This window comes from Chiloscyllium plagiosum, chromosome 8 (assembly GCF_004010195.1).
Source record: "Chiloscyllium plagiosum isolate BGI_BamShark_2017 chromosome 8, ASM401019v2, whole genome shotgun sequence".
Classification (NCBI taxonomy): Eukaryota; Metazoa; Chordata; class Chondrichthyes; order Orectolobiformes; family Hemiscylliidae; genus Chiloscyllium; species Chiloscyllium plagiosum.
Genome location: NC_057717.1, coordinates 107,004,550 through 107,018,597, shown reverse-complemented (window position 1 = coordinate 107,018,597; position 14,048 = coordinate 107,004,550). Strand labels below are relative to the sequence as shown.

At 43.0% G+C, this 14,048-nt stretch overlaps 1 protein-coding gene across 1 annotated transcript in view; it reads left to right on the top strand.

The window, feature by feature from the left end:
- The window catches only part of LOC122552394 (cAMP-specific 3',5'-cyclic phosphodiesterase 4B-like), a 462,527-nt gene that overhangs the window by 406,925 nt on the left and 41,554 nt on the right, over positions 1-14,048 (top strand). The window contains exon 5 of the mRNA XM_043695143.1: positions 10,934-11,119. Coding sequence (XP_043551078.1) covers positions 10,934-11,119 — 186 coding nt within the window. The remainder of the gene's footprint in view (positions 1-10,933; positions 11,120-14,048) is intronic.

Below are 14,048 nucleotides of genomic sequence, written 5' to 3'. Positions count from 1 at the left end.
GTGAGTGTGAGTATGTGTGTGTGTTTGTGAGGGAATGTGTGTGTGTGTATGTGAGGGAGTGTGTGTGTGTGTGTTTGTGAGGGAGTGTATGTGTGTGTATGTGAGGGAGTGTATGTACGTGTGTGTGTGAGAGAGAGAGGGATTGTGTCGATGTGTATGTGAGAGATGGTCTCAGTCTAGTTTTCCTGTGAGGTTATAAAAGTTTTCAGCACAATGACCCAATTCATTTCTCTGAAAATCAACCCCTCCCCCAAAGCCCTCCCCACATCCTGTCTACTCTGTGCAGAAAAACATCTCAGTGAATAGTGAGCTCTTTATAAAAGGTTGTTTTTTAATCTTTCCCCTGTGCTAGTCTCATTGAGGTAGCTCTCTCCAAGGATGCATTGACACTTACTGCCGTACTGCCCGTTGGTCCTGTGAGAGTTCTCTGCCAGGACTCTCTTGCTGGTGTCATCATTTCTTCATTAGACATCACCATCCCTCCATCTGTAGCTGAACATTCAGGATATTAAGTACTCACCTCTTTACAGACCACCTGACTGCTGATCCTGATGTGTCTGTTATAATTTAGGAGCTGAAAAGGAAGAAGTAACAACATTACTTTCTTAGGTTCTCATGCTCTGCTAAATGCATAATAACCCTTACTGGGTAGATAACAGCGTTGCTCTCATCCCCACACCCAAACACTCACTGCTCATGGAGGCAATGCAAGCTGTGGATAGCATCCAAGTCCCTGAGCCGACAGTAACCACACAGAGCAAGAATTGGGAAAACCCTAGCTTGCCTTCCTCCAGGGTGTCCTCCTCCTGCCTGCATCTCTCTCTCTCTCTCTCTCTGTCTGTCTAACCCTGTGCCGCAACTCCCCGACCTCTCAAAGCTTTGCTGTCCATGGGGCATGGCTGCTGCAATCTTAAACCCATTCCATTTAAACTACTTAGGACCCAACAGGCCCCACACTGCAACAAGAACTTTTATCTAAACTGGCTTTTCAACAGAGCAAATGATACCAACGAGTTTCACAGAAGATTGTAAACCAAAGTAGGGTGCTGTGTCATTTGAGAAGGTATGGGGTTAAATGTCCAAAGGTTTGGTCAGAGGGCTGGATTTCTAAGCAGGGCCTCAGAGAAACATTGATATTATTATTGGCTCAGTGTCCTCAGGCAGTGCTCCCCAGCAGCAGGTCAGGATGGCGAGTGGTTTGCAGGGTTATTTACAAGTGATAGTTTTCCCAGGTACCCTTTGACCTTCTGATGGAAGTGGTTATGGGTTTGGAAGGCTCTATTTGAGGATTCTAACCAATGCTCTACCAGTGATTACTTTTTATTGACCATCCACCTGCCTCCTGTTAATATCATTTCGCTGAATGGACATACAATAGACACCTGTATGCCACATCTGTCAATTCCTCTACTGCCTGCCCTGTGAAAATCCTCATCCAATCCTGGGTGGGACAGAATATCCTCAGTTAAAGATCAAGAAGCCTGAAGCTGTTGTCTTTTGTTCCCATCACAAACGTCGCTGTCAAACCCACCCCCTCAATCAGTGCCTCAGTCCCCTGGGTCACCATTTCATTCCCTCCCGTTTCCCCCCACCATGGCATCATCTCATCCCCACCTCTCCTCTCCCTAGTCACTCCCTCAGGCTGAGCCGCGCTGTTCACACAGAGTTCTTGTTGCTGCTGACCTATATTTCAGAGCCCACACCTCTGCATCTCCTTGCCACCTGTCTAACCTTACCTGGTTGCGCTGCTGGCTCAGCTATAGTGACAGCTCCAGCAGTGTTCCTCTGGCCATCCTGCCTGTCGATAAGATCCTGTTCACCCCAGACTGTGCTGCAGGCACCAAGTCACCTTCCCCTGTTCTCACAAGCACAGATTCCCAGCAAAGCAGAGTCTCTGTATTAAAATGCTCAGCACTGCTTTCAAATCCCTCTGCAACCTTTCCTCCCCCAGCACTCCCCTACCATGGTCCTCCAATTCCACCCCTATCCCTGATTTTAATCAGCCCATTTTTAGCTGCCAAATTCATTCTCGTCCCAAACCTCTATACCTTTAGTGTGCTGTTTGATGTCTATCCCCTGAACCAGGTTTTCACTTGTTTCTCTGGTTCAGCATCCATTTCTATCTCATGAGGTTTGTGTGAAGCCAAATCAGAGGTAGTATTGACAAACAGGATAATGTGGGAGCTCTTTTCGGAGTCTGTCCTCAGATGGCAATCGCTTTTTAATATCATTCCAGAATCGGCGGAGAGAGGGAGTCTCAAAGGCAAATGATATCCACCACAAATGTAGTTTTCATGATCTGAAAGGTCTATGCTTTAAAATTGATGGCTTTTGGGTACATGTGTAGTCCACTGCAACCCCCCTCGCTAGCCTGGAGAATGCTGCTTGCAGTTGTATGAATTGCATTGATTTCTCAGTATTGGAGGGCCCAGCGAGATTTTGAGTCACCACAGGAAATGACATCATCAACCCAAGGAAACCCAAACATAAAAACAGAAAGCGGGCTACACCATCAGTGCTTCAACCAGAGGCTCACTGAAGATGTTACCTAGTATGGTGACGAAACATCTGAAAACATACCTTCCAGCTCAGCGAGCAAACCTACATCCAGAACCTAAATCTGAGCTACAAATCTTCTCAAAACTCACTTGATGGGGGAACATTTTAGCAATAGTGACCACAATATGGTGCAGTTCAAATTTGTTCTGGACAACAAAAAATACGGACTGCAAAAGACAGCTTTGGATTGAGGAAGGCAAATTTTATTAGAATAAAGTAGGACCTTGGCCACAGTAAACTGGGAACAACTCCTTGTGGGTAAGTCTACAGCAGAGCAATGGTGGGGGTGGGGGGGCATTCAAAAAGGAGTTGGGGAGAGTACAGGTCCAACATATACTCTTTTGAGGGAAATGTAGGAGCAATAAGTTCAGAGAATCCTAGATAATGATGATAAAGAAGAAGATTAGGGCTTTTAGCAAGTTCAAAAGGACCAATTCACCTGTGGCCCTGGAGGAGTACAGGAAATTCAGGAGGGAACATAAGAAAGCAATTAGAAGAGCAAAACAGGAGCATTAGAAAGGACTAGTGAAGAGATTAGGGAGGATCCAAAGATATTTTATTAAAACATTAAAGGGAAGAGGGTAACCAGGGAAAGAGTAGAGACCAAGGGGACATCCTACCTCATGTTGGAATGGTGTCGAATGAATACCTCCCTTTGGTTTTAATCTGGAAATGGAGAATGGAATTCAGGAAAAGGTACCTGAGGAACTTGCACAGTTTGACATAGGAAATGGGGAGGCATTGGATGCTCTGTCAGGCTTAAAAACAGTCAAATCCACTGGCCTGGATGAATTGCATCTCAGGCTATTGTGGGACGCAAGGTAGGAAATTGCAGTAACTCTGACACAAAGTTTTAATTCCTCTCTGGCCATGGGGTAAGTGCCAGAGTACTGGAGGACAGTTGATATGGTTCCACTTTTTAATAGGGGTGGTAGAGATGAACGAGGAAATTATAGACTGGTGAGTCTCATGTCAGTGGTAGGGCAACCATTAAAGAAAATTCTGAGGATGGAAATTAATACCCATTTGGACAGGCATGGGTTAATTAGGTATAATCAGCATGGCTTTGTTAGAAGGAGGTCATATCATTTATTTTGAAAATGTGATCAAGTGTGTGGATAAGGGAAGTTCAGTCGATGTAGTTTACATGGATTTTAACAAAGCTTTTGACTAGGTCCCACAGGGGAGACAGATTGAGAAGGTTAAAACACATGGATTTGAGGGAAACTTAGCAGGATGGATCATAAACTGGCTCAGTAATAGGACACAGAGGGTAGCGGTGGAAGGCTGTTTGAGTGACCAGAGGCCAGTATCCTGCCGTGTACCACAAGGATCAGATTGGGACCCTTATTGTTTGTTAGATACATAAATGATACAGATGAAAATGTGGGGGGAATGTTCAGACAACAAATTTACAAAGATGAAAATGTGGGGGGAATGTTCAGACAACAAATTTACAAACAACACCGAGATTGGTAGAGTGGTTAATAGTGAAGAAGATGGTTGTAGGTTACAGGAAGATACAGATGGGTTGGTCAGATGGACAGACCAATGACAGATAATATTTAACCTGATAACTACGAGGTGATACGCTTTGGAAGAAAAAACAAGATGAGGGAGTATTTGATGAATAAGGACACTGGGTAACTTAGAGGAGCAGAGGGATCTCAGGGTAATTATTCACAGATCCCTGAAGTCAGCAGAGCACATGAACAGGAGGGTTAAGGCGGCATATGGGACACTTGCTTTCATTTAGTTAAACAGGGTGAATAGAAATCAGCTGTTCCCCTTCGTTGAGGAGTCAATCAAGCATTGTTTTAGGGTAAAGGCCAGGAGATTCAGAAGGGATTTGGGAAAAATCTTGCTCACATAGTGGGTGGTAGGAATCTAGAATACACTGCCTGGTAAAGTAGGGGAGGCTGGAAATCTTTAAAAAATATTTGGATGAGTACTTCAAATATCATGAGATTCAAGGATATGGAACATGTGCAGGAAATTGGGATTAGTGGTCCAGTGGTAGTTATGTCAGAACAAACTCGATGGGCTGAAGGGCCTTTTCTGTGCTGTATGAATCTATGAAAGAACCAACATGACAAAACTGACACGATTTTGTGTGTAATTTACACATTGACCATGGATTCCCCCCAAAATGGAAAGTCTTTAATGTGACCTGATGGGTTTCTGCCCCGTGGATAATGAGGGAAAGTGAGTGACAGGGATGGTGTCTCAGTCGGGAGTGAGATTCTGATCGAACTGTAGCTGGCTAGTAGCCAGCACTGAGCTGGAAATGAATGGTCCTGTCGTCACAGCTGACTGAGTACAGAGGGATAGGACAGGCTGACATCACTAAGACAGCACACACCCTCCTGAACTACTGCAAAGAGACGGAGTTAGGATTCCCAGCACTGGAGCTGTTCAGCTCGTAGGTTCCTGCAAAAATATGGCAGGATCAACTCGAAATCAAATCACCACTTTGTGAAGTTTCATCAGTGCAAGGCTGACTATTGAATCTCAACTTCTCTGGAAAACCTCTCACACCTTTACCCCCTCCACAAGTTCCCAGAACACCTATGGCACCGTTTATTCCCGTCACTGGGATTCACTCAGGTCTGCTAGTTTCTATCTGGATTACTTGGCAGTGAGCTGCTCAGTCTGCTTGGAACAGCAATGTGTTGTAGTTCTATCAATGTCTTAACTCCTGGAATTGTGTCTTGCCGGTGTACAGATCTGTGTGAACCCAGCACTTGCCATTTACCTTCCCCAACTGGGGTTATCATAATGTGTACAAAAGTGTGAGCAGACCAATCAACTACAGTAAGCATCACAACAAAAGTCCCCTTCACTTTCCAGCAGAAACCATGAGGGGAGACTGGAATAGGGGAAGATCCCTGAAAAGGGACTTTGGCAGTTCCCTGGGTAGAAATTGAAGTGAGGGAGGAGAGGTGGGACCTGGAGCCAGCAGACAGAGCTGAGGTAAGTGATGAGGCACGGGCCTCACTGGATAATTTCTCCAACTGCTAAACATCACCTTCCTCACTTTTGATGGTGTGTGGTACCTGTAATGGGCTTGGCATGGTAAATGTCCAATTGGAAACATGGGTGATTTACCCGTGGTGGTTAATAGATGGAAGAATATACCATGGGTAATGTAGTGATGGGAAAAAATGTTCAGTTTTGTGTGATTGCAGTGCTAGATGTAAAACAAAACTAATCCTCATACTGTTACTAACAGAAACGTTATGAGCCGTGTGAAATCAGGTAAAGAGATCAAAGCCAAAACCCTAGACCTCTCAATCCATGTGTTTCCTTATTACAGTTACCCACTAAGTAACTGCGACACGTAAAGGTTCATTTTTAAAAATCACATTCACATTGACCTTCATGTGATATAACTTAGCTCAGATTTCTGCCAGACTTTCACTGATACAATATTTTTCCAAGAACTCTGTGCATTTCAAACCACTGGGTTACTGATTACATTTGGAACAGGCCATTAGACACAGTAGGATCTGCCCTAGTGTTTATGCCTGAAATGTACCTCCTCCAACCCTGTTAATCTCAACCTAGTAGCAACATCCCCTTCAATTTTTGTTTTGCCAGCATGGATGTCTGAATTATATAGTTAAACCGGAGAGGAAGACTTAAGGTGGAGGATGTTGAAGTGTGTGTGTGCAGGGTTTTTTGTAGAGCTTAGGATAGGAATAGGTTGAGAGCTGGGATTGGTGTTGAGATTAAGTTTAGGATTATACTTTAGGAGAACAGATTCCAAAGAAAGGGTTTGTAGATGCTCTGTTTTATGAATATTTCACAAAATATTTAAATTGCACTTGGGGGTGAAATGTGGACAGAATGATCATATTTGCTGTAAATGGAGTCTTGGTTGTCAGTCAGTGCTTCCCACTTATACCACACATTTACTCCATGTGTTAGATTTCAGTGGCAGATACCTCCTGTCACTGCACCTGAGGAACAGTGCACTCTGGTCCGTCTGGAAGAATGGCAAAATCGAAGCAATCCCAGCTCTCTGCCCACTATCACATGGGATTGGTGCAGCATTAGAAACTTCAAGTACTCAAGCCCAATTCTACTCTTAACCAGTACCCTCACACATTTCCTTTCCGTGAGGAGCAGGTGCTCTCCTGGTCTGGAGGGTTAGCCACGGAGACCTCTCAGGCATGAGCCAAGTCAGCACAGACCAGGGGCTTACTCTGGGATTGGCCAGCTTTATGGGGACCGGTACATTTGTATCAAGGGGATTGAGGGCTACAGGGAGAAAGCAGGAGAATGGAATTGGGAAACTTATCAGCCATGATTGAATGGCAGAGCAGACTCGATGGGCTGAATGGCCTAATTTCTGCTCCTATGTCTTAGGTCTTATGGGAATGAATGAAACAAAAGTATTGCTGGAAAAATTCAGCAGGCAGCATCTGTGAAGAGAGATCAAAGTTAACGTTTCGGGTCCGGTGACCCTTCCTGAGACCCTTTCTGGATGAAGATGCTTAGCTTCCTGCCAGATATCAGAGTTTTTTGCAAATTTCCGAGTTTGTTGCAAATTTCCAAATTTGTTGCTTATGTGGTTGTTTCTCTGTCTAAATGTCATCAGCTGTCAATTCTGTAAATAGATCCTATAAAACAAATAGCATTTTAATGAAATGTAACTTGGTTCAGTCCAAAGCAGTGACTCTGTGTCGGGTTTTGTAAAAAGCCACGCTACCTCTGATACCTCGGGACAGAGAGAGAAATGAGTAAGTGCTGGGGAAGTTGTTCGGTTCAGATTGTCTTGCAGTAGCTGACATTGGGCATCTTTACACACGCTTCTCAGATGTAGCCGAGGGTCTGACTTCATTTGGTATAGGACGGTGTTATGCATTTCTCCTTCAATGAGGAAGACATCAAGAAACAACGATTCACAAGGACTCTTAGGTTTGTAGTCCTTCTCTATTTACTGGATGTTAAACAGTGATTGAGGGCAGAAGAGGGTGGTGGGAACTTGAAACAAGCTTCAGCTCCACCGTGGGGCAAAACGATCAAACATCAACTCCACCGTGGGGCAAAACGATCAAACATCAACTCCACTGTGGGGCAAAACTATCAAACATCAACTTCACCGTGGGGCTACAGAAACTCAAACGTCACCTCCATCTGAATGAGATTACAGACAAGAGACTAGAATATAGAGCAAGGAGGACGAAGCCACCAGTGAAGGGGCATCAGTTGTAGGTGTGAAGCTGATGTCAGGCTCTGTCAACTGTGGGTCTACACTTCAGCAATGCTTTGGTTGCTTCTCTGTTTGACATTCTCAAAAATGGGTCCAGCTTAAACAAGTCATGTTGCTGCATCTTCCCTTGGCTTGTGTGTCATCCATCGGTAGCTCCAACAAGGTAAAGTCACCATAGTGCTAGTGGATCTTAGGGCTGCCTTCTCACTGGAGAGAGGCAACCAGCTGTGGTATACACTGAGGGTCAACATGCCTTAAGTGAAGGGAACGATTGAGAGGGAGAGTTCTTCAATGTAACCTCATTGGAATTGAACCCACATTGTTGATATCACTCTACATCATAAACTAGCCATCCAGCCAACTGAACTAACCGATCGCCATGCACCCAACAACTGCACATTGTTAGTGGCCACAGCACTACCTGCTGACAGTGCAGTAAGTTCTCTGCTTTTCATTGGTACTGAGAGGTACTCATACCAGTCAGTCTCCATTTGGATTTGTGGCCTGTGCAGTTGGCATAGCTGTGAGAAGTTCAGCTGTTAGAGACCTGGCTGAGTATCCCTCCTCACTGATGAGCTAGCTCACTCAGCTGATGCTTATGTTATCTCATTCTTTCACAGCTATTGTTATTCTACAGACTTTGGTTTTTAATCAGATTAATTTGCTTAACTGATTTGTTCACACTTCTAAAGAAAGTGCAATAGCAATATTCTGCTTCTTACCAATATTCTGCCCTTGATCAAAATTCTGTACCTGATTAATATTCTGCTACTGATCAATAAGCAGCCCCTGCTCAGTCTAAAACTCCTGGTCAATAGTCTGTTCCTGATCAAAATATAGCATTTTGGCAAATTCTGATTGATCTCACATTTTGATCAATGTCCTATTCTTGATTCACTGATGAAGGAGCGGCGCTCCGAAAGCTAGTGTGCTTCCAATTAAACTTGTTGGACTATAACCTGGTGTTGTGTGATTTTTAACTTTGTGCACTATTCTTGATTGTTACTCAACTCCTGATCAATAATAGTGCTCCTGATCAATATTGTCCACTATTTGTGCGTCAATGTACAGTACTTTGTGCCCTCTGTACACAGCAGTGCCTGTGAACTGATGCACAAAATGCTTTATCTGTATACAAACAGTGAGGAGGGAAAGAAAGAAACAAAATAGGAAATAGAAGGATGAAAATTAAAAATGAAGTTAAGCCTGGACCTGTGGATGTAGAACTAACAGAAGAATGTGGAAATGAGACTGGAGAGTGTGTAGAGCAGTGTATCTAATCCATGTGGGGGGCAGAGTGTGTAAGGCAGGGTAGTTAAACTGAATGGGGGGAGACTGTGTAAGGCAGGATATTTAATCAGATTGTTCAAGGTGAACGTGTAAGGTAGGGTGCAGTTCCTAGAGAATAGGATGTATAATTTTTTTAAAAAACTATCAGCAAATTGAAGGATAAGATTAAAATGTAGAGAGATCTAAGGTTAATGATGACAAAATTTGAAGGGAAGTGTTTGTGGTGGTATATGCAGGTAGAAAGTTATGATTTTCTGTTGGATCCCATTTGATCAGCCCATCATGTTATCATAGAGACCTTCTGTCTACACTTCAAGATAATGTTTGCTGGCTTTTGATGTGGATTGGTTCAGTTCCCACACCTGTTGAAGTTTTCATGAAGGCCCTGCTTTCTTGACCTAGCCCCTGGCCTGAGGTGTACCACCAGTGATCTGTCTCTGATCAGATGGTGGAACTGTGGTAACTTTACAACGTACCTTGGATTTTAAAACTGTACTGTGTCCAGTACTCAATGTTCATGCCTTCTATTCTACCAAAGCCTCATTTATCTCTTAGATTTCCCTTACCCTGTTTCCATGGTGTTGGAGTGGTTTGTGTTGAAACTTTATTGCTGGAACAGCACAGCAGGTCAGGCAGCATCCAGGGAACAGGAGATTCGACGTTTCGGGCACAGGCCCTTCTTCAGGGGTGGTTTGTGCTCTCACCCCTGCACCCAGCCATCAGACTGCTTCAGTTAGGCAATCACACAGTGGATTCAGCCAGAGATAGTTCCTCAAATCAACAGCTAATCCCAAACCCACAGAGCATTTAGTAAAGGATGATTCCTCATTCAGTGTTAACTTCTACAGTCACCATCTACTGCCAAGTAAGAGTAAGTCAGGAGAGGGTTAGCAGGCAAGAGAGTGGACGTGACTGGAGTGCCAAAAGATTGAATAAGTGGACTGGACACAGATTCTTCACAATGTGGGGCTGGACTGTAACTAAGGAGTTGGATGGGGCAGAGTGGGAGTTCTTGAGTGAAGGAGAGTGGTTTGGTGTTTCCTGGGAAATATTAAAACCAAGATTTAGTAACCTTTACAAATAAATCTCATATTTGGATTCTGATCTAGAATGCATAGCTTTTGCAAACTGAAATATCCCAGGGTCTGTTTTACTGGGATAAGGTAGCAGAGGCTGCCAACACCATTGGATTTATCAACCCTGGTCATCACCTTCAGGAGGGGATGGTGAGGGGAAGTTAGAGGAAGAAAGTAGAACTGTGGGAAGTTCAGGGATTTAAAAAGCTGCTTAAGAAGGACTGTGGCTGCACCAGGTGAGTTAAAACAACCTGCATCTAAAGTGTGTGGTCTGTTATCATCAATACTTTGAGAGCACAGGTGTTCTTCAAAAAATCAAAAGATTTAGCCCGCAATCAGCGATGAGTCTAAAGGATTAGTTAAACATAAAGACTGTTCATTCTCTGTCAGGATACAAACCCGAAATCAGAAACATCACAGGTAAATTGTAAAATATGACTTACAGTATCCAGTATGTGTTAGGGTCCACAAATGGATGTGACATGAAGGCAGGCTTAGATTTAGTTGTGATATCCTCTACAATCTGATATTTTGTCAACACCTAATATTCCGATATTTAAAACTGGAAATGAAGGGCAACTTGAGTTCATTGACCAGTAGCCCACTGAGTGTCACCACCTTCAAGAGATGGGGAACTGTACCTGAGGGAGAGTCAGCACCTTCAGGAGAGGAAGACAGCAATTAATTGAGAAAGATATTATTTTTAAATTTCCAAATGTTCCATCAGCAATTTTAGGGAATATTCATTTGGAGATGCAAACTAATGAAAAACAAATTCCTCTTTTTGCAGTTTTGACGTTGAGAATGGACCATCTCCAGGTCGGAGTCCACTGGACTCGCAGGCGAGTCCGGGACTGGTGCTACATCCAACATTCCCTCAGAGCCAGCGTCGGGAGTCATTTCTTTATCGGTCTGACAGCGATTACGATATGTCACCCAAAACAATGTCCCGAAATTCCTCCGTGACAAGTGAAGTGTGAGTACGGCTTTATTATTTGTTTTTTGATTGTCTGTAGATATCTTTTATACAAGAGAACTTCATGGCAGTGTACTCTCCCTGTCTATAGAATCTTATTTCCTGTTTATGTATCTCAGACTAATTTTAATGTTAACATTTCCCATTATATATGCATATGTCCATATTCGGACTGGGATTTATTCATATTTTAATTATACCTTCCTTTCACAGTTTTATGTGCCTAACCCCTTCGGAGATACTTTGAAGCTCCAGTGAATTCAACATCTCTTCCCAAATTCCAGTAGCCTTTTATATGGAATGAGAAACAAGAATATCAAATGAAAAAGAGCTTCTGTGCATGAACACTGAAATCCTCCTGCTCCAGTGTCTTCACATCACATAATGTTAGTGCAGTGGTTAGGTGGGCTAATTGAATCTTGTCAGTCATTGCAACAGGAATGGAATATAAAGTGAGGATGTTGTGCTACAGTGGTACAAGGACCATATCTGGAGGACTGTCTTTACTTTTGGTCTGTTACAGTAATGCTTTAGAAGCAGTTCACAGAAGGTTCACTCACTCATTTCTGGGATAAAAGGGCTTATCTTATGAAGAAAGGTTCAAAAGGTTAGGTTTGTACTAATTGGAGTTTTGAAGACTGAGAGATGTTCTTATTGAAACAAACAAGACCTTGAGGGGACCCCTGGACTGGGAGAGCCAGGTTTAAGTCCCACTTCTCCCAGAGGTGTATAATAAAATCTCTGAACAGCTTGATTAGAACCATACGGTGGATACCTGGATGATGTTCGTCTTATGTAGAGACCAAAACAAAGGGGAGATAATCAAAGATTAAGAGATCTTCTTTCAGGACAAAGCAGAAAACAACTATTTACCTCCTTACTATTGAGAGTTCATCCCCGCAGCAATAACTGGCTCAGTAGCTACGAGAACTAGGTTAGATTAATAGTTGAATATCACAGAAACGGATCAGACCCACAAGTAACAGCAAGTAAGATCTGCTAATATAACTGTGAAATAAAAGGCCTTGTATCCCTCACAAATCAGATCAGTAATTATGGGAAAGTGTCATTGTTTAATGATAGTTTCTTCTGACTTAGGGTTGCAAATTTTCAAAACATTTTCAACAAGGTGAATCATTTGCCTAGATTTAATGCAGTTTTACTTTCTGGCCTTAAAGTGACAGGCTTTAATTATAGTTTCACCTGAGTATCCACTTAATAATTTGAGATAAAAGTCTTTGTACTACTGCTTGAGTTCTCAACACAGCATGACTGAACCCACAAGTTTTTGAATCCATCTGTTATCCAGTCCATCTGGTACTCAGTCATTCAATATTTAACACACCCTTTACCAAACCCAATGGTTAATTAACCTATCTCTTATCAAATATACCCTTTATCTATCCCATTGGTGTTAAACACATCCATTATCGAAAATAGCAGTTATCCAAACTGTCAGTTATTGAAACGTTGGATATAGAACCTACTCCCTACCTCGTTTTATTCCAGTTTCATTAGAATGAGGATTGGACTAAGTTATTATCGCATTGTTTCTTGAGGGATCTTGCTGTGCACAGATTGGCTGTCACATGATACAAGTGACTAAATTTCAAAAGTATTTCATTGGTTCGAGAACATATTTGGGAAATCCTGAGTTGGTGAAAGGTACGATGAGAAATGTCATTCTTCACAAGAGGCAGGTTTCCCACTCCATTCGGCTAGCTGGGACAATCCACTGTTATAATACTCCTTCTCTTTTATAAGACCACATTCTGACATGTAGTCTCCACTACTATACTCTGATCCCTAAGCATGTACATCCTATGTAGGTTTTTAATTTTGGGTTATATGGAGATTTTACTCATTAGCTACAGGATCTTTCTTATTTCTGAGACATATAGATCACATTTGCTCAGTTTTCTGCAGCCCAGGACTATGTAAATATTGACTGAAACCTTTAAACTGCTGACACTGATGGGGGCCTCCACTCATCCGCAATATATCTGCCTTTGTACGTGACATCTGGCGGTTTTCAGACCACTAAGCATCATGCATTGAGCACAGGCAGGGAAAACAAGGCACTATTACCTATCACTTTGTAACTTCCAGGAATAATCTGATTGATTTCTCCATCCTGTGATAATCCAGGAAAAGCCTGAGAGCTTACTTACATTGTGTCCTGGCCAGAAGTACCTCAGGTACTCAACACAAAATTAACAGGTAATATGAGCGAGAGCACCGCAGATGCAGGAACTGCAGGAAACAGGGCAGATACAGGTGATACAGAGAGAGAGAGAGAGAGAGGGAACAGGAACACAGGAGGTGCAGGAGCTACAGCAAACAGGGTAAATACAGGTGATGCAGAAAGAGACAGGGAACAGGAACACAGCAGACACAGAAAATACAGGAAACAGGATAGGTACATGAGATACAGGCAGGCAGAGAACAGGAACACAACAGACAGGAGCTACAGGATGAAAGTGAGGACTGCAGATGCTGGTGATCAGAGTCTAGATTAGAGTGGTGCTGGAAAAGCACAGCAGGTCAGGCAGCATCCGAGGAGCAGGAAAATCGACGTTTCGGGCAAAAGTCCTTCATCATCAGAAATGAGATAACAAGAATCCAGAGAAAGTATATTCCTGTCAGGGTGAAAGGGAAGGCTGGTAGGTATAGGGAATGCTGGATGACTAAAGAAATTGAGGGTTTGGTTAAGAAAAAGAAGGAAGCATATGTCAGGTATAGACAGGATAGATCGAGGGCAAAAAGGGGACATGAGATAGCATTGGCAAATAGAATGAAGGAGAATCCAAAGGGTTTTTACAAATATATTAAGGACAAAAGGGTAACTAGGGAGAGAATAGGGCCCCTCAAAGATCAGCAAGGCAGCCTTTGTGTGAAGCCACAGAAAATGGGGGAGATACTAAATGAA